The 21,161-nt window shown below is 49.0% G+C and overlaps 1 protein-coding gene across 3 annotated transcripts in view; it reads left to right on the top strand.

Annotated features, from left to right (window-relative positions):
• The window catches only part of LOC119461863 (germinal-center associated nuclear protein), a 340,872-nt gene that overhangs the window by 114,110 nt on the left and 205,601 nt on the right, over positions 1-21,161 (top strand). For all 3 annotated transcript variants that reach the window (XM_049672737.1, XM_049672736.1, XM_037723233.2), the window contains exon 11: positions 1,691-1,897. In XM_049672737.1, coding sequence (XP_049528694.1) covers positions 1,691-1,897 — 207 coding nt within the window. The remainder of the gene's footprint in view (positions 1-1,690; positions 1,898-21,161) is intronic.

The raw sequence follows: 21,161 nt of genomic DNA, 5'->3' as shown, positions 1-21,161 counted from the left end.
GTCCCGTTGCCCTTCCACCCCTCCGAACACGAATGGGCGGCGCCCTAGCTCTTCGCCGCACGACCCTCCGAAACACAAATGGACTGTGCCAACTGCGCTGATAGCCATGGAGGAAGGAATGCTGATAGCCCTGGGCTGGCGGAGCACCGCAAATGTGCGACGCAATAGAGCCAAATTGTAGGCATGAGCAAATATTCCGTATTGTTGAATATTTGATCGAATTATTCTCTATTTGTTATTCGCTTCCAATCAAATTCAGGTACTCGACATTTTCGAATTATTCGGCGCTCCCGAATAGGCAGCCAGAAGCCACGGAGGGCTGATACAAAAACACATCTCGGAGGCTATGCTTTACATCATGGCTGCCATACATCAATTGTAAATCTCGAAGGCTATACGTTTTTGTATTAAAGAGCTGGAAATGTGCGACGCAAAAGAGCAGAAACGACGCTAGCGTCCAACCGAAACGAGGTGGCGGAGTCCGCATCGCCATAGTCATCAGCTGAAATCGGTCATGAATGACAGGAACGGAGGAACGATTCGTGCATATTTGTGCCTTTATTGCGTTTACTGCCGTGTATAACAACGGATTGGCCACGGGATTTCATAGTCGCCATGCGTGATCCCGTCGATAGCGGCCGCGATTTCTTCTGCAGCGGTTGCGCCGAAAAGTAGTTTCGTTTTGGCTCAATACACGCGTCGGCTACGAGCCTAAAAAGCTGCGTAGTCGCCATCTATGATCACATAGATAGCAACTGCGGTTTGATCCGCAGTTGCAGCAAATGGAACTTTCGTTTTTACTCGGTGCGTGTGTCAGCCGCGTGCCTTCATATATAGGTTGCGGCAAACAATAGTTTCGTTTTTACTCAGTGCATAGCTGTCGAGGATGAAGAGCACCATCTACATCGCGATGAGCGGCGACCTGCAGACACAGGCGAAAAAATAATCGGGATGTGTGTGCGGTTGTGAAAAGCGTGTCTCAGATGAAGATGCGCACCGCGGCTGCGCTGTGACAGTAGCTGCGAGGCCTTAGCCACTGCGTCAGTCATGAGATGAGAATTGCAACTTCTGCACTGCTTTTGTGCAAAATAGAAACACGATTCTGCAGATTCATTCAGTAAATAAAAGCGTGTTGACGTAGAAAGCAGCTGTTTATTGGCTTCTTGGTACCCTCGCTAATTCGACATTCTGTTAAATCGGACATTTTTTTCGCTCCCGTAAAATCTGAATTAACAAGGTTTTACTATAGCAGTGCCATTCTTGAACGCCGACAGCTGCAACTTGTTACATGCGATCAGAACGTGCAGCAAGCAGAGTCAACACAATCCGCAGCCGGATGGAGGAAGGTGGTGGGGAGGGCCCTCCCCGCTATCACAGGCAACAGCTCCGCCATTCCTCTTTTTGTTGTTTTTTCATGCAACCCGGTTAACAATTATCGGTTATAACAATGGAATTTTCGTGGCACTTGAATATTGTTATAAGTGGGTTCGACTGTACTAAGTACGCATGTCTTCATGGAGCTGTCCAAGAAAGAAGCCAATCCAAAGCCCGGTATTCGTACGCATACAACAGCACGGCAATGCCACTTTTCTCTCGAGGTGACTTCAAGAGGCTCCTCGGTTTTGTCCCGCACTGTTTTTTTTTTTCTTTTAAGGCCACGGGAACATAATGTATTCACCTCCTCACTCAGTTCTCACTGGAGGTGTTGGGGCGACAGCTGGGCTTTGACTCGGCATCCGAGGTGCGCGTATTTGCATCTGCCCTGGGACTGCGCACGAGTGAGCAGGCCCTGCTGCTGGACCGTGCCTCCCAGATCCAGCCAGAGTTGATGGGTGCCCTGCCAGTTGGACGCTCCCAGTTGCTTGTCGAGTCCAAGCGCATCACCTCGGTGGGAGAGGTGAGTGCATACCTTTCGGCTGGATTTATGCTCGCATTTTGCATGCACTTGGTGTTTTGCAGTGCACGCAGTTTAATGCCTCACTTGGCTGCATAGCTTGCCTGTTTTTCTGTCTATATACTATGTGCCACCAAACAAGAAGGTGCTGATTTAACTGCAGCAATACAGTTTCACTGCTCAGCTCTGTAAGAGCATCATTGTGAATTCAAATCGCCAGCTGAGAATTGATAGCAGGGAAACTTAGGCAAGTTGGTGTGCGTTCTTGCTGGAGACAGTGGGCCTCTTCGATTATCAGCCCCTGACAGTCCCGTACTGCCTGAAGCAGTGCTTTCGGCCAATGAGCGTTGCAGGTGCAGCTTCTCGGACAGTCCGGGACTGTCGGAGATGGATAATCGAAGAGACCCAGTGATGAAGAACTCGCAACACCAGTGCTGTGTGATGCACACACCTCATTTCCTTGTCTTTGTCTGTGTTAACGCTGTTGTTTCTCTATTGTGAGAGGTGACGCTGTTAAAAACTGAAACTACTGCACTGCAGGCTGTTCATAATACATTTGAACCCAATTGTAAAGATCACATATGAAAGAGTCTGTTTGCAGTAAACATGTTTTTTTAGTTTTACAAACTCTAGCCTTACCTATTGAAATTAGCCAAGATATAATGACTGTTTTGATGCTCATACTGCACTTGAACCTCGTTATAACAAAGTTAAGGGAAGGTTGAAATTACTTCATTTTTGTCAAACCTCGTTAATATGTAATCGGCCGGGAACGACGCTTAGGTACGCACCAAAAACAATGTACGAATTAACCGCCAATGCCCGTTTAGCGACTGCTTACCGTCCCCGAAAGAACTACGTGACGGTGCTCTCAAACACACACACTCAGACAGGCTTTATTTGTGCGTAGGCAGAAAAAAATCGGTTATCTTCACTTGCCGCCGGGGTGGCCTTGCCGCGACGACGACAGCCAATTTGTCGGTGGAAACTTGCTGTCAGAACGCTGAGTGAGGAGGCGCGACAGCAGCAGCGAGCGTGCTTTCTCTCGCGTCAACGCAAACTAGACGTCAAAAGTAGGGGTGTGCGAATACTCAAGTTCGAATCGAATAATATCTAATCGAATAGTTCGACAGGACGAATATCTAAAATGCGACAAAGGCCAGTGGTGCAACTTGGTTAGGGTGGTGTGGTTAAAACTAATGCTAACCTCATTACAATAGGCATTTCATTAAAACTTTCACTGGTATCCTGGTTCAAAAGCGAGTGCATGTTTATATTAAAATACATTATCCCATTCCCGCGCTTTAAAAAAAAAACATATGAGAAAACTGTCAAGCCCTTCGTAACTTCACTTCCGAAACGAAGGCACGGATTTTTGCGTAGCTTGGTCGCGTATGCCGCAAGCGCCGTAAAATACTTTTACACAACCATCTTCCTTCACATCCTGTCTTAACTACCGTCGCCGCGCGCTTATATTAGGTTGCACCCGAGATCAGGAATCAACATGACTTGCGGAAAGCACTTTCAAAATCTAAAGCCATCGACAAGTCATGCCGCAAGCAAAGAAGGCCAGGGAACAGTCTGGGAGATCGTCGAACTGCTGGTGTCAAAAAAGAACCAGCACAATGAGCTCGCACCTTATAGTCAATAAGTTGAAAAATATTTGAATGAGCCGCTGATCATGATTATTTGAAATACAGTTAAACCTGGATATAACATATTTGCAGATTTTCTTTTTGTAGTGCAAAAAACACACGGACGTAGAAGAAGAACAGGGACACACACAGGCGCTAACTTCCAACAAGTTAGCGCCTGTGTGTGTCCCCGTTCTTCTTCTACGTCCGTGTGTTTTTTGCGCTACAAGAAGAAAATCTGCAAACATGTTACACCAACAAGCCCAAATGTCTACACTGCTAGATATAACGAAATTGACAAATTTCCGAAAAACTTCGTTATAAAGAAGATTTCGGTATATGCAAGTTCTGCACGAAAATTTGAAAAAGAAATGCTTACCGTATTTACTCAATTCTAACGCGCCCTTGATTGTAACGCGCACCCGTTTTCTGTTTTCGTCGAAGCACTCATCCTTGGAATGTCACACCAGGTACCGGATGCGTGGACACATGTCGTTTCGCACAAGCGCGAAGCATCGGAAACAAAGAGCGAGCGTCACAATGGCGTTGTAGCGTCGTATAGTGTTACAGTAGAACCCTGCTGTTACGTTCCCGGGGCTGCGTTTTCCCGGCTGTTCGTTTTCGGCTGGTCCCGGCACAGCTCCCATAAAACCCAATGCATTGGTAACCCCGCTGTTGCGTCGCAACTGTGGTACCGTTCCCGCATCATACGTTGCGAACTGCCGACCCGAGCGGCCATTTTGACTTTTCATGTCGCTTGGCTTAGTGGCTTGACGATGGCATTGGCCGCCCAAAGTGCCGGGGGCGACAACTATGACATATTTTCGGTTTCCGCCAGCAAAAGTATGGCCCTTGAGATCCGTATTTGCTACGTAAAGATGGTGTCTATGATGCGTTGTGGCCCTAAAATTGGTTTTGGCTCATAGATATATCCCGAATAAACTCCAAGGGCGATAACGCAGTCGCCGCTGTATGCTGTATGCCGTATGCTGTATGTGCGAGTGAAAACGTGCAAGGAGAGCCGACGACCACGTCTAAATCTCGCGCGCACCAGAAAGAAAAGCAGGAAGGAAGCGCGCCTTCTTCCGTTGCACTCGAGGCACCGGCGAGGGAGCGAGGGGGGAGCGATAGCGGCGCAGCGTTGTATTGTACTCTGGAATCAACTGCGCACTGCGCGGTGGCGCGCGGTCACACGGGCCGTATCCTGGAAGCGATCTGCGTTGGGGGCAGAGTCTACTCAGTGTAGGTGCGTCGGCGGCTCGTAGCTTTGTGCGTGCTGTGTGTTCTCGGCGCTCAGTTTGTGTTGAAGCGATAGACAACAGCACGAAGGTCACGTCGCTCGCTTCTGCAGCGGCGCTTGCACACGCCGCCAGTGTTTGACAGCACGTGTCCGTGCTCATTGAGTGTGATGGGTCACAGCATCTGCCAGCGCGTCGGCAACATCAACTGGAAAAGGAGAGTGCCGGCTTGGTGGGCTAGGCCAGCTGCAGCAAGCGGCAGGATCAGGTTTGAATGAAGGGGGGGGGGAAAGGTCACGCCCGCATCGGCAAGATCGTCGGGTCGAGGGATGCAGGCCCGCCTCGCACGTATGCGCTTGCTTTGCATTCTGTAGTGGCGGAGTTGGTACTTCTGGTTGCTGCTCGCGCAAAAATGACAAAATTTGGAGCGAAATCTCTAGGTTGTTGGCGGGGGAAATTTGTTATTTCGAGGGGGTCTCCCGCTGCCACTTGGTTACATAGAGGTCTCAAATACATGTGCTTCTATGTAGTAACGGCGGGGAATAGAAAAACTTTGTTATATCGAGGAATTCATTATATGGAGGTTTGTTATAAGCAGGTTTAACTGTATTGGAAAGAGCATGGAGCTTCACTTTATCCAGGAATCTCCCAAATTGCTTTGCGATACCTTCCCATCCCTGCTCCAGAGGTACCAAGTGTTTCCAACTGCAGGAAACCGTAACATCGCGGCGAGACGGCCAGGTCATGTAAAACAACTTGTGTTTCTGCATGACAATTTGTAGCCTTGCCGTAACAGTCACTCACCGCTCTGTGTGCTCGAGGACATGAACAGACATCGTTTCTTTGTTCTTTCTGTAAATTTTCAATAAAATATTTTGTATTCGATATTCGATTCGATATTTTTGGCCACTATTCGGCACTATTCGATTCGAATTCGATTCGAGATGAAATTTCACTATTCGCACACCCCTAGTCGAAAGCACTTTTTCCATGTCGCAGATTGCTTTCAAGATACGGCGCTTGCGCAGCCGCCACCGAAGTAAAAAACGCTTCCCTTTTTCGCCTCACCTGACTAGCGCGCGGTATTAAAAAGCCATCCGTTCTTGTTGCTGCTCCTGCTGACAAGTGCGTTTCGTTTGTCGCTCGAGTTTCTGACATGGTGGAGTTGCTGGGTACCTGATGCTCGGGACTCCTACTAGGACCCGTACACGCATTCCCGAGAATCAACCTCTCGTCATTACTCCAGTGCACCAATTCAGCCGCCGCCTGTTAGCCCTCAGCCCCGAATTCACCAGCGTTTCAGCTCCGACCAGCATGAAAACTCCTACATCGGTGAATCTTGCTCCCTCACAGATGACGACAAGCCTTTCCCAGGTGACTTTTCAGCATCCTCGCATTCCGGACATCTTTCGTGGCGATGCCTTTGAAGATGTTGAGGACTGGCTTGATCAGTATGAGAGGGTTGCTAAAGTCAACAACTGGAGCACAGAACAAAAATTTGTGCACGCTTATTTCGCACTAGAAGACAGCGCGCGCACGTGGTTCCAGAACCGGGAAGCGTGCTTCCAAACCTGGAACGGCTTTCGATGCGAGCTCCTTGATGCGTTCTCCTGTTGCGACCGGCAAGATTATACACAGCAGCTTATCAGAAATCGTATGAAAACATCGCTAAGTATGCTGAGATATGGCCCATTTATTTCGACAAGCTCACCCCAATATGTCTAAGAAAGTGCGCACGTCTCGTGCGAGGAATTAAAAGAACAATTGTTTGCAGGCCTGGTACGAAACCCACCAACCACGGTTGACGAATTCATCAATGAGGCCACTGTAATCGAGCAGGCACATCAGCAATGATTTCGCCTCATTGACCGCCTGCCCTATAACACACCGATGAGTGCCGCCTCTCGGAATGCCACTACTAGCAAAAACTCTCAGCAAGATCTGATTCGCAGATTACTGCGTGAGGAACTGCAAACCCTGGTTGCTCCTTCTACTGAGCCAGCAGTCGCTTCTGTTGCCGAAGTTGTCCGCCAGGAGCTGCGGCAAGCCTTTTCATCACTCGTACTGTGCCCCGAATCACGCCCGTTTAGCTATGCCAATGACGTTCGTCGTCCTCCACCTCCACCGCCGACCACGCCGTTCCATCCGCGACCTGTTGCCACGCCATCATGGCAGCGGGAGACTGGGAGACGACCACTACGCCACTCTGCTTCTACTGTGGGGAACCGGGCCACATTGCCCGTTACTAGCCTCATCGAGGCGTTGCATTTGGAGGCTTTCCACAATCACTTGCTGGCAAGCCACGTCGTCAGGGGCCGTTCCTCCAGTCCTCACCAAGGAAAATAACGGGCGCGACCTGTGGGGTCAAGGTTGCCAACTGACTAGACGTCGAAAAGACCCTCCAACCACCGCAAAAAGACATGACGACGATGAGTAATACCGACGAATGTGTTTGCGCCGACCTAAACCTTTTTACTGACGGACATCCCATAACAGCCCTTGTGGACACCGGTGCTGATTTCTCGATTATGTGTCAAGTGCTGGTTGGCCGCCTTAAATAGGTGAAAACACCATGGACAGGGTCACACATAAGAAGTGCTGGGGGTCAGCTGTACCGCCAGACTCCGCATCGGTGATTCCAGCTTTGTTGCCACGTGCTTTATCCTCCCCGAGTGCTGCAAGGAACTCATCTTGGGGATGAATTTTCTGCGAGATAATGGCTCTGTTATAAACATCCACGAGCTTTTGGTCACATTTTCCATGAGCCCAGATGTAGACTGCAACTATGATACACAGCACAGGCATTTACGATTAGCCGAGGACGTGGCAATACCGCCGCGAACCTGCTGCCTTGTGTCTGTCTCTAGCGAGAGGCCTTACCATGGTGAAGTGATAGCAGGGAAGAAGTTTGGGCGTGTTGGTAGTTCATTGTAATTTTAATTGGGATACATAGTGCTAGAACGACAAAAGGACGAAGAAGAATGCAGAACGAGCACTAACTTTCAACAATTTATTGCAGCTGGTAGGCATATATATACTCACAGGGATGGCACTGCAACGGACACACTGAAGGGAAAGAAGGGGAAAAGCAGTCATGCGGCTAGTATGCCAAAAATTCAAGCTGTTTCTTAGATAAAAGAAAAGACTTCTTGTTAACACAATCGTCGCCTGCTCTAGCAATCTCTCCTACTTCGACAATTTACCTTATTATCTTATTCCTGTGGCGATAGACAACAACAGTTTGTTTTAAGAGGGTAGCATGGTGCCTTCGCTTAACATTTTCTACAATGGGCAGCCAGGTGCCCATCTATTGCGGTGCTCTCTACTTTATTACTATGCTCCGCCAGACGCATGTTTAAACATCTCCCCGTCTGGCCCACGTAGTACTTGCCACATGAAAGTGGAATCTTATGCACAATGTTTCAAGTGCATGCTACAAAAGGATCCTTGTGCGCGGTAGCGCAAGCCGGCTTCCGCTTCCTCGTAGGACAGCTCAACCCACTCTAACTCAAAAGTTTGTTAGCTGCTGTATAAAGAACGTTTACACCTTTTTTAGGTTGTGGGAAACCTTATGAAAGTAGCGAATTTCTTCTTTCTTCAGTCATCCGCTCTCTGCTCTTCACTCAGGCGTGAAGTTGCCTTCCTTCGACGATGCAGGCTTTCAGCAACCGAGATAATGATGTGTCTCGGATAGTTTGCTGCTTCCAAACGAGCCGCTTGCTTACTAAGTCCTTCATCCAGCATGTGGGTATGTCATGAGTAAGACGCCGGCGGCGCCATAAAAGAAGACAAAGACGATGTGAGCGGAGCGTTCGGAACGGCACGAGCGCGCGAGGCGCGTGACCCGAGGCGTGATCGAAGGAGAAACGGCGTTGTCTGAGCATTATCGACGTGGTTCCGGGCCAGGAAGGTCGCATCGCCAGCACCGCTCTGGCGACGGGAGACTTGGGGGTCTGGCCGAGTCCGTGACGTTGGCCGTCCATGGTGTGGCCGTCGACCTCGGCAAGTTCGAGAGAGGCTCCTGGACCGGCTGCAGCCTCTCACGGCAGGACCGGGCACCCCAGAAAGGACCCCTCTTCCAAGGCAGACCGGCACGCTCGATGATCCCCGGAACGCCACGTCGGCTCTCGGGAAAGGAGCGAGACGGAAGCAGCGGCCGAGGACGTCGCTAGGCCTAACCCGTCACCTCTCCCGGCCACGTCAGCAACAGCGACCGGGTTACCCAGGCTTCCGAGACGAGCCAGTTGAAAGACCGACTTCTATGCAGCAACGTTGATGCGAAGATCGGCGAAACGGCCACATGGAAAAGGATGCTACGAGATTCCGGCCGGAAAGATACGTGCAACCCCATCGACGAACTTTGTAAGAACGACTTTCTTGTATCGTCGCTACAGTAGGCCAGAGTTGCCAGACGTTCGCGTGGGAAATGCCCAGAATTAGTGTAGGCGTAGTTAAGGACATGTTTAGTGTGTATTTTAGTGTGTTCATTAGGTTGTACATTTGTTGGCATTTATTTATTCATTGTCTTTTAGTTCAGTGTGTAGCTTGATTTTCGGTTTGAGGCTTTTTGGTTTTGAGTTCGCGTGTAAATAAAATCTGTTTGCTGTGTCGCCATGCGTCTTCCCTCTCCATCTCTCATAACACCCGCACGCCTCCGAGATCAGTGACAACAAAACACATCACAGGGTACAAGACTTAGAAAGAGCGCATGACAAGAAAGAACGTACAATACTTCTTTTTTATGAGTTTTGAATGTGCATAACCGTACCATAAGGGCGGCTTGTTTGCTCTGGGCTCATACACCCAACACACGTGTACAGCTTTGAAATGCAAACGAAAATCTAAAAACCTGATATTTCCCTGCGCAGGAAATTCAGTGGTGAACGCAAGTGGACTATAATACTCATTGAACGCGGCAAGAATGCTATCAACAGCAGGGTTTGAAGAATCTAAACAGCAGTCTACATGAGAGCTGGCCGCTGGATCAACACGTGATTTTTCTACAAAAACCAAAAAATCATCCACAAATCTAAAAACCTTTACAACGCCCAAGTCCTCCAGCCGCGCATAAATACCTTTGTCACAACGAGCTAAAAACAAATCACTTAATATGGGGGCTATGCATGAGCCTATGCTCATGCTTGCTTTTGCTTTTACCTGCAACCTTGCTTTTGCAGGTAAATGTTATTATCAAATCCAACCAACGTGGACCTCAAATAAAATTATAAAAGCTCTAAAAACCTTGCCCCACTAACACCACAAGCGTTAGAAAAAAAAAAAGGACAGCGCCGTGCTCGTCTATTGCCGCCTCTACGCTAAAGAGCAAACGTTCATGTGGCAAAGAAAGTACACATCTTTTATGTCGACAGAGAATACTCGCTATCAGCTACATTTGAAAAGTCGATTACGGCTGGAGAATCTTTGGTAAAAACAGATCCACCACGTCATGGAGTCTCGGGTTAGTTTGCAGGAATTCCGCGACGCACTCCTGCCACGTCCCAGATTCGGAGACAGTGACACGAAAAGGGCAGTCATCCTTATGGGTCTTGGCGGTTCGTGTGAGTTATGTCAGCGCAGGAAGAAGCCGTCTGCGCTCCCTCCTGGTCGACTCCAACCTCTTGACGTTCCTGCCGACCCCTTCTCTCGCGTTGGTGTAGACCTCCTGGGACCTTTCCCCACATCTACCTCCGGCAATAAGTGGATTGCCGTCACAACCGATTATACAACTCGGTTTGCGATCACCAGAGCCCTCCCAACCTCCTGTGCAACAGACGTAGCCGACTTCCTGTTGCACGACATCATTCTTCACTACGGCGCTCCTCGTCAACTTCTTACCGACCGTGGTCGCTACTTCCTCTCTACAGTTGTGGACGACTTGCTCGGTTCCTGTTCTACCAAACACAAACTTACTACTGCATACCATCCGCAGACTAACGGTCTTACTGAGCGGCTTAATCGAACAATAACGGACATGCTGTCCATGTATGTGTCTGATGACCATCGTGACTGGGATACCGCTCTCCCTTTTGTCACATTCGCGTACAATTCCTCGCGCCACGACACTGCCGGTTACTCGCCATTTTATTTGTTGTACGGCCGCGATCCCGTATTGCCTTTTGACACAATACTGCCGACCCCTCAAGAGCCCGTGTCTGAGTATGCCCGCGACGTCATTGCCCGAGCCGAAGAAGCACGCCAAGTTGCTCACCATCGCCTTTGTGCTTCCCAGATCAAACAGAAAAGCATTTATGACAGTCGTCACCGTGACGCTGACTATGCTCCCGGGGATCTTGTCCTTCTACGGTCTCCGACCCGCCGCGTCGGCCTCTCTGAAAAACTAATGTCTCGCTACTCCGGTCCTTATCGGCTCCTTCGCCAGGTGACCGACGTGACCTACGAGATCTCTCCGGTCACACCTGCTACTCGCTCCCTCCAGACTTCCCATGACATCGTTCATGTCAGCCGCCTGAGATGCTACCAGTCCTCTTCTACCTAGGAAGCACCGGGACGGCGCTCCCACGCGGGGCGGACATATAATAATAATAATTATTTTATTTCCGTCAACTTGGTGGAGGAGGCTGCAAGTAAAAGCTGCTCCAGTAGAGGCAGCTTGACGAGGCCCGCAGCCCCCATATGTTACACGGCTCTGCACAATATTGCTACATGACGAGGAAGAGGAACACGAGCTGGGGGCTGAAGAAGACGACGCTTCAGTGACTGACTGGTTGTGTCAATCATTGTCAATCGTGTAAATATTGTAAATATATTTTCCCGTCTTGCTTCTTCCCTCCGTCACAATATATATATATATCACAAAAATATTAAAATATATTGTGCCTTTGCATGGTGTGCTCAGCGGAAATAAAAAAAAAGTTGAGGTGATAAAAAATGCGGATGAGGTAGCCGCCGCTGGTGCTTCTATTGCGCTTGTCCTCCTATGGTCAGGATTGCAGAAATAAAGCGAAAGTATGAATGAAAAGCCGTACACGTCCGCGCCAACACTGACGCAGTAAGCTTTCAGCCACAATAAAATTTTAAGTGAAAGTGTTGAGGCCTCAACCTCAAATGATGTGGGTAACAGAACTGGTAATGACACTTTGTCGAGAAAGGGGGGGGGAGCAGTCTTCAGCGCACCCCCCCCCCCCCCCCCGCCCCAGAAATCTCCGGAGGGGACTCGGGCCCAGGAGCACCCCCGTAGTCATCGCTTATGCTTTGCAAGTAGAAATGGCCCTGCAATGCTCTTCGTGGGTCACCGTATCTTCTCTACTTTATTAGCACATTTGAACAAAGACCGAAAAGAAGTGTGAACATTAGGCCTCGCGACCCTTGTTATTTTAACTGAGATACATAGAGCTAAAACGACACAAGGACGAAGAAGAAAAAAGGACGAGCGCTAACTTTCAACAATGGATTTATTGCAGCTGGTAAGCGTATATATACTCACAGGGAAGGCACTGCAAAAGACGCACTGAAGGAAAGAAAAAAAGGAAAAACAGTCATGTGGCTACTATGCCAAAAGTTCAAGCTCTTTCTTGGATAAAAGAATCGACGGCGTGCTAACACAATCATCACCTCCTCTAGCTATCTCTGCTGCTTCGACAGTTTCCTTAGTTATCTTATTCCTGTGGCGATACACAACAATTTGTTTTAAGAAAGAGTAGCATGGTTCCTTCGTGTCATATTTTCTACAGTGGGCAGCCAGGTGCCCGTCTATTGCGGTGCTCTCTATTTTATTACTATGCTCCGCCAGACGCACGTTTAAACATCTGCCCGTCTGGCCCACGTAGTACTTCCCACACGAAAGTGGAATCGTGTACCCAACGTTCCGAGTGCATGTAACAAAAGGTTTCTTATGTGCAATAGCGAAAACTGGCTTCCGCTTCCTCGTAGGACAGCTCAGCCCACTCATACTCAAAAGTTAGGTGCTGTAAAAACAACGTTTACAATAGACCGTTCCCCTACCTTTATGTTGTGGGAAACCCCATGAAAGTAGGGAATTACAGCCACCTTTTGTTTGCTCCTTAGTTCTTTCTTCCTTCTTTCGTCATCCGCTCTCTGCTCTTCACTCGGGCGTGAAGTTGCCTTCCTTCGACGATGCAGGCTTTCAGCAACCGAGATATGTCTCGGATAGTTCGCTGCTTCCAAACGAGCCACTTGCTAACTAAGTCCTTCATCCAGCATGTGGGTACAAGACTTAGAAAGAGCGCATGACAAAAAAGAACGTACAATACTTCTTTTTATGAGTTTTGAATGTGCAGAACCGTACCATAAGGGCGGCTTGTTTGCTCTGAGCAGCCAACGCACGTGTACAGCTTTGAAATGCAAACGCAAATCTAAAAACCTGATATTGCCCTGCACAGGAAATTTGGTGGTGAACGCAAGTGGCCTATAATACTCATTGAACGCGGCAAGAATGCTATCAACAGCAGGGTTTGAACAATCTAAACAGCAGTCTACATGAGAGCTGGCCGCCGGATCAACACATAATCTATCTACAAAAACAAAAAGATCATCCACATATCTAAAAACCTTTACAACGCCGAAGTCCCCCAGCCGCGCAGAAATAGCTTTGCCACAATGAGCTAAAACAAATCACTTAATATGGGGGCTATGCATGATCCTATGCAAACACCCTGCTTTTGCAGGTAAATGTTCAACGAACGTGGACCTCAAATAAAATGATAAAAGCTCTAAAAACCTTGCCCCACTAACACCACAGGCGTTAGAAAAAGGACAGCGCCGTGCTCGTCTATTGCCGCCTCTACGCTAAAGAGCAAACCTTCATGTGGCAAAGGAAGTACAAATCTTTTATGTAGACAGAGAACAGTTAAACACGCGCTGTCAGCTACATTTAAAAAGTCGATTACGGCTTAAGAATCTTTGCTAAGGAACGGATCCACCACGTCGAGGAGTCTCAGGTTAGTTGCAGGAATTCCGCGATGCACTTCTGCCACGTCCCAGATTCGCGGACAATAACGCGAAAAGGACAGTCATCCTTATGGGTCTTGGCGGTGAAAAACATTTCTAGGCAGTCTGTAAAGGAATAACGTGGACCGTCACGTTTGTTGACGTGCGGTGCAGTGAGGAAAGACTCGAAGGTGATATTGGGATGGGTTGCACAGACACACATATAATTCACACTATTATTTTACACAGACACAAGTAAGATTCTCTAACACATATCTGCTAGCATATGAAGCCCTAGGCGGCAGAATACAAAGTTTCAGTCCCTAGCCCACTAACGCGCAAAGTCCGAGCGTCGCGGTATACGGCCCCCCAGTGGTCGCTCACGTGTGGTCGTAACCTTCCTTGACACGCCGAGTGCGTCGGAGGCGGCTTGGGTAGGCAGTGGCGGTGACGCGGCGACAGCCGCTTGGTTGGTGGCTCAGGATTCTGACGCCGGAACTGCGAACGCACCAGACTCCCGAGAGCACAGGAACTGCCAGATCTCAGGAACCGGCTAGGCACGGGACTCGGGCAGGACCTCGGTTCGGTGGCTTGCGACCCGTAACGAGGCTGCCCAGCGATACACCCGGGTAGCCCTCTCGGGACTGCTTCCACGAAGCTTCCTCGGCCCTCGTTCGATCGGCCCTCGTGGCCGCAGCTGCCCGTTCGCTCCTGTCTTCTTCTTCCGTTTCTTCTGCCACCAACCCTCGTGCTCTCTTATTTGCCGCGTCGTGTCGCATATGTAAATGCCATCGTCGTCGTCTTTCACCACACAGCCTCCGTCAGTGCCATTGATTTTCTTAACGTTTGCCAAATTAAGGCCCTTACACATCTGCTTAGCTCGCGACCTTACTTTCTTCAACGAAACGCGTCGAATAGGATTAAAGACAGCAAGTAATGCCGCAGATGCCTTACCACGGAAATCACCCTGCGTAAGCACTACGAAACCCCCCTCCTTGTCTGCAGGCAGAAAGCCTGCGTTCCCGAAGTGTAGCGGCCAACCGACCAATCCGTACTCCCGTGTGGTCATGTCCACCACAAGAGTGGACTCCCTGAGAAACACAGGTCTCGCGTTCCTCCACTGGCGCCAGCTTGGCCACATCATTGACACAAGTCAGAAGTTCAGTGGCATCTTTTCGAGGCTCGACTGCGAACTTAGGTCCAAGGCACAGAATCTGGCGAACTTTCTGAGGATCGTCATCATCACCTATTGTGTGGACCCTGTCCTCGCTAAGCCCGACCCTCCCGGAATCCAACGGACGAAGAACATCCATAACGCTGCGCCAGAAGGTTTCGGTGGAAAACGCCAACAGCCTGGAGTGCTCCCATTATTTCTGGTGGGCACGCCTCACATTGTTGTCACAAAAGATGCTTGCGTACAACCAGTCATGGTAGAACCCAGCCTGTCGTCGCCACTATAGTGCCTAGAATATACTGGCTAGTGTGCCGACCGCGGCCTCCGGGGTGGCACCATTTGCAGTGAATGTCGGCGGCTGCCGCTAGGAGTGCTGCAGTGCGGGTAGGTGCCGCGGCGCCGCCCGCTCTTCATAGTCCGCCGTGTTTTCACGCAGGGGCTGCTGCGTTTTTGTATTTATAAAGCCGTAGGATCAGTACATTTCTCATCTAGGAAAGTGATTTCTAATTTAGGGTTTCTTTTGACTATAAGAAAGCTTATTCACTGCTTGCTGCCCGAGTTTGAACTTACGTACCAGCTAGCTCTGTTTCGAGTGTCGAACCTCTGGTGGTTCAATTCAGGAAAAGTAAGCACTACATTCGTTTTCTAAGACAGTCCAGCTCATTGCAACGTAGGATTTTTAAAGTATACTGATTCTGCGACTTTTTACTAAGAGAGAATAATAATGCCTAATTGATCGAGACCTGTGAAACTGACTATATATAGGGTGTTTTTTTTGTTTTTTTTTTAGACAATACAGATTTCTATTTTTGAAATGTAATGAATGAAGCGAACGTGGTGTTTTTGCAGACGAGTTCATAGGCGAGGCGGGCATTGCCGCTGAAACGTCAGCTTCAGAAGACTAATTAACAAAAAATTGTTGATTACATTTTTTCATTCGTGCCTTTGGGACCGTTGTCTAAATGGCAAATTAGGAGGCAGTGACATTTTCATTCACACCCATCTTTTAAAGACTTTGAGAATCGCACCTAATTCGAGATCTTCAAGAAGTGTGCGGCAAAGTTTTAATGCCAGCATACCGCGGCAAATCCTAACCCGACACACAGCCACACATGCTTGCCAGCCAAAGCCTATATGTGACGCATCAGCAGCTGCCACGACTACAGCGTTCGGTTTAGTGGTGCACCGACGGGGGGTTTCCGGGGTTGTTTGAGGCTGAGTTAACCCGCCCTTTTTTTAAGCCCTTTTCTTTCCTTGAGCCTTTGAGTACTGCAACTAAGATGTAAGACACGCAATCATCTGCACACTCGCAAACTTGCACAAAAAGCGAATTTTTTGACAATTTCCCGTGAAGAAATTAGTGCTGTTTAGCTGGTATTGGCAAACTAAGGCAAACTGTCAACCCTGGCAGAGATGTGCGCTACTGGTTCGGTTTACTACTTTCTCGCGCTTGTCGTTTCGGTCTGATATGACAGCACGCGGTGGCCTTTTCTGAGCTCCAGCGGATTGCCTGAATTTACCGTTGAAATTCGATGATAAATATCTCGAATTAAATGCGACTGTCAAGGTAAAAAAAAATGAAGGTGTGTTAAAATGTGAGTGCCTTCATATTCACCAGTTCAGTTGCAATTGTATAAAAAAGGTAATTAATAAATTTTTGTTAATTCCTCTTCTGAACCTCACGTTATTAACGGCAATGTATTTCCGCCTCTTCTCGGAACTAATCTGCAAAACAGCGCCATGTTCGCTGCTCTTATATAGCCTCTTCATAAAAAATCTGGATTGTAAAAAAAAAGACATCCTATATATGACTGCTCTTCGATGATGCTCGTATATGTGCTTCGCATGTTCATCATCTTACATTTGACAAACTCACCATTGTATCGCATGCCGTGATGCGACTTACGTTGTCCAACAAGAGCTGCTCTTTCAGGGCAAAGTATAAACTTTGCTTCACCTGCCAGAATGTTCCTATATGGAATTACTCCTATCTATTGTTCGTTTTCCTCATACGTTCCTGCACATTCGCTTTTTTTGCGATAGCAATTGTGTGGACACTCCAGGCGAATTTCCACCGTCGCCATGATGTTCTGTATATAAAGTGCGATAACATTATGGCCGCACGCCGTATTATGTAGGTGCGAGCGAAAGCTTGCGAAGGTGAGCCGAGAAGGATGGTAGCTTGATTGGTATATGAGAACTATTTGGTAGATGCAGAAAACACGAACAATGTTCCCCGTACATTGTACGTGTTTTCATAAGATATAACGAACATTCGAACATGTTTTAGTGAGAACCATGTCTCCATAGTACTGCTTCTTTGAAGCAGGCTTTAATTAAACTGCGTCGACCTTAAACAAGCTGGAGCTGTTAATTAAGGCAACTTTCTTGCCTTCTGTATTCGTCACAGCATTCAGAACACTACTATTTTCTTTAAATAAAGGTGGCAAGTAAATTATATTAGGTTATTCATTTCAGCTTCTCAATAAGCTAATTAATGATTCCACTGGCCCAGATGGCATTTTCATCCACGCGAGTGGAATAGAGATTGAGACTTAATTTCATTTATTTACCTTAAAGGGCCCCTAAACCACCCAGAGGTCGAAATTTAGTTGTGGTGTTGCAGTTGTGCACGAGTCTACAACGAACACGTAGCCACGAGAATTTTTCGAAATGGTGCCGTAATAGCGGAGTTACACGCGTTTGATGATCGAAAAACGGCCCTCGCTCGTTTCGCTCTTTCCTTCGCTACGGCTGCTCTCTCCTCCTCGCCGATTGCTGCTCCAAATGTCACGTGACATACGTCATCGCCAACGCGCTTCTCAAAACACTGCCTACTTCCGGTTAAGGCACGTCCACGCTAGCCATGCTAGGGGCACATATGCGGACGACGATACAGCCTCCAGTCTGCCGCGTGAGAAGTGTCCAAAGTAGACGACAGTTCGGCCGGTGCCCCGCCCGCAGCACGATCAACGGGCCAATCGACGACCGCGAAGATGCGCCGCGCCTCTGTCACCGCCGACCGGCAACAAAAACATCGGCTGCTGCTGAGTGCACGGCTACCGACGGGAGACGACCGGCTCGGCTGTGCTCGCATCGTAGCCGACGGCGCCGCTAATATCAGCGTATTTTCCTTCTTTGTGTACAATTATTGCGAAGAGCGATAACAACGATAATAAAATATTGCGGCTTGTGAGCGTCGGTAATTCATTTCGAAGCGCCGTCCGCTTTAGCTTTGAAGGGAACCGGAAAAGGTCTAGCGACGATATCGGCGCCGTCGAGCGATCAGCGGCGGTGAGGCTGCCGCACAAATGAGTCCCGGTCTCATCCTCTCTACGTACGGCAAGGAAATCTCGTCGCTCGCGAGCAAAACCGCTGTCGAACGGTGGCCCGCGAATGACAAAGCGTGCCGGTAACGTGGACGTGAACTCGGCGCTTCTCGGCTACCCGCTGTTGTTGCGGTGCCGGCGCGTGTTATGCGAAGCGTGCCGCTATGGACCCTGTGTTGCGCGCACGTCTGGAAAGGCCAACACTGTCGCACTCTGTTCGCGCAGCTAATGAGACCGCTAAGCATGACTGTGTTGGAACACGAGCGATTTGGTTTTTGCGTTGCGGGCTGTGATTACCGATGCGCAAGCGCGCACAAGCGAGCAACACGGCGAGGACGAGCAGGGAGCGCGCGTACCTCCTAGCAGACAAACCGGAAGTGGTAGGTTCTTGTTCGACCAATGGACATCGTTTCCACCGTTGACATCACCAGATTCCCCCTGCTGACATCATGACGACCGCTGGGGTTACCGGAAAAGCGAGGGGAGGAGGACGGCATTGTTTTTTTTGGTTTTGTGGCGCGCCCGCGGCGCGTAGCGCTGCAGCGTTTGGCATCGTTGATCGTGACGGCATTCTGAACTCGATGCGCGTGTTTACTTGCAATGTTCAAAAAATATCTGAGGTGGTTTAGGGGCCCTTTAAAGACCCTACGAGGGCGTATTGCAGTACACATGGCGACTTTCGCTGGTGGTTTGTGGCCGTCGTGCACCATCATTTTGCCACAGGAATAAGATAACGAGGGAAATTGTCGAAGCAGCAGAGATAGCTAGAGCAGGCGACGATTGGGTTAATACGCCGTCTATTCCTTTATCTTGTCGGGATATGGGGGGATGCCCACTGCTCTCTGCCTCGACACACCGAGCCCCGCGGTTGGCGCATGCCTGCGCATTAACCGTGGTCCAGTACAAGCTCAAGGAAACAATAGACGACAACCACGTGTACACTCGGAAAGCATTTATTACGACTGCAACTAACACTTCGAGCAGGCCAGCTAGCTATAGTTGACATCGCTGAGGGTTCCCTCAAAGAGAAAAATACGCTAGGTAAAGAAGGGCTTCCGACTTACCAACTGGGGAATACAGGGGGGGGGGGGGGGGGGGGGCGTTTGCCGCGGCAAGAACGCGGTTGACTAACCACGTGCGGGAATACGGGAGCGGCGGCGGAGACTTCTGCCGTCGCCGCTTGCTGGAGACCAAAGAGACCTGGGTGATATCAGCGGGATCTCACGTGACCCACTCGGTGGCGCTCATAGCACTTGCGATTCCTGCGCGCCGCCCGCGGAAGGAAAGTTTCCCCTCTCTCAACTCTCCCTGGCACGCATGCGCTTGACGCAACATACGCTGCCTGTGCGGCGGTTATGGGACCCGAGGATTCCCACAATCTTCTAGTCTGCTTTTCCTTTTCTTCTTTCCCTTAAGTGTGCTTGTTGCAGTGCCATCCCTGTAACATATGCTTACCAGCTGCAATAAATCAATTGTTGAAAGTTAGCCCTCATCCTGTGTTCTTCTTCGTTCTTGTGTTGTTCCAGCACTATGTATCCCAGTTAAAATTACAGTGAAGTGATAGCAGAACAAATCAGTGGATGCTCACACAAAGCATTTCGATTGCAAGGGCCATTCTGGCTTTAAGTTGTGGGCATGCAGCTGTCCTTACGAACTTTACAACGAACACCGCCACGTCCCGACGAGCACTGCAATTGCGTTCTGTGATGATGTAGCACAAGGACTGCTTCGCTGTGCATGACCAAGGAAATAATGAAAAGACCATTCTGGTTCCGGCAACAATGTCTGTCGATGTTAGCTCCACCATCTTTCCCGCTCAGAGGCAGCGCCTACTGGAACTGATGCAGCAGTTTGAGGATTGCTTTTCGTCCACGTACAAGATCATGCAAACACTACTGACCAAGCATCGGATAATTACGGATGTTGCTACGAGACCAATTCGACAGAACCCCTACCTTTTGGCCCCGAAGGAATGCGAAGAAATACAAAAGCACGTTAAGTAAATGCTCAAGGATGACGCTATACAGCCTTCGAAAAGTCCTTGGGCATCCCCTCTGGTGTTGGCCAAGAAAAACGACGAGAGCTTACGCTTCTTACTGCAAGTTAAATCAGGTAACAAAGAAAGACGTCTGTTCGTTACCACGTATAGACGATTCACTAGACAGGTTGCGCCATGCACTTTATTTTTCCTCATGGGCCTACGCCCATGAAGTCGATGAGAGAGATCGGCAGAGATTGTCCTTCGTGACGCCCGACGGTCTTTGCGAATTTAAGGTGATCCCTTTCAGTTTGTGTACAGTGCCAGCCAATTTTCAGCGTCTGATGGATACAGTACTTTCATCCTAAAGTTACAAACATGCTTGGTATACCTCGACGATGTGATCGTTTTTTCAGCTACATTTGGAGAGCATCTGACCCGGCTACTTTCTGTTCTCCAAGCCGTACGCTTGGGTGGCCTCACGTTAAAGCCAGAAAAATGTCATTTTGGCTTTAACGAACTCCAATTCCTGGGCCACGTCGTCAGTAGCAAAGGTGTCTGGTCTGCCCCAGACAAAATAGACGCTGTTACAAAGTTTCCCACACCATCTGACAGGAAGGCAGTAAGACGTTTCTTGGGCCTGTGCGCCTATTATCGACGGTTTATTGCGGACTTTTCACTTATTGCCTCACTGCTGACGCGACTAACGCGAGATGATTTTTGTTTTGTTTGGGGCGAAAGCGTGCAAATGGCATTTAAAGGGAGCCTGAAACGATTTTGACGATTTTGTACAAAGGTACTGAGTCGTTAGGGTAGGTCCTTCTGATCATTAATTAATATATCTAAGTGCTCTGCATAAAGCATGTAATTTAATACAAGGTTTTAAAAAGGCACATCGCTATCGATCGCAGCATGCCACTCGGATGAATTTTAAGCCGCCCCTGACCATTCAACGCGATTTGACCATATCACGTCAGTCGGGCAAGCTATCCGATTGGCTGCCCAGG

Source organism: Dermacentor silvarum, chromosome 8, assembly GCF_013339745.2.
Source record: "Dermacentor silvarum isolate Dsil-2018 chromosome 8, BIME_Dsil_1.4, whole genome shotgun sequence".
NCBI classification, from domain to species: Eukaryota; Metazoa; Arthropoda; class Arachnida; order Ixodida; family Ixodidae; genus Dermacentor; species Dermacentor silvarum.
The sequence above is the reverse complement of the archived record's forward strand: the minus strand, read 5'-3'. Positions and strand labels throughout refer to the sequence as shown.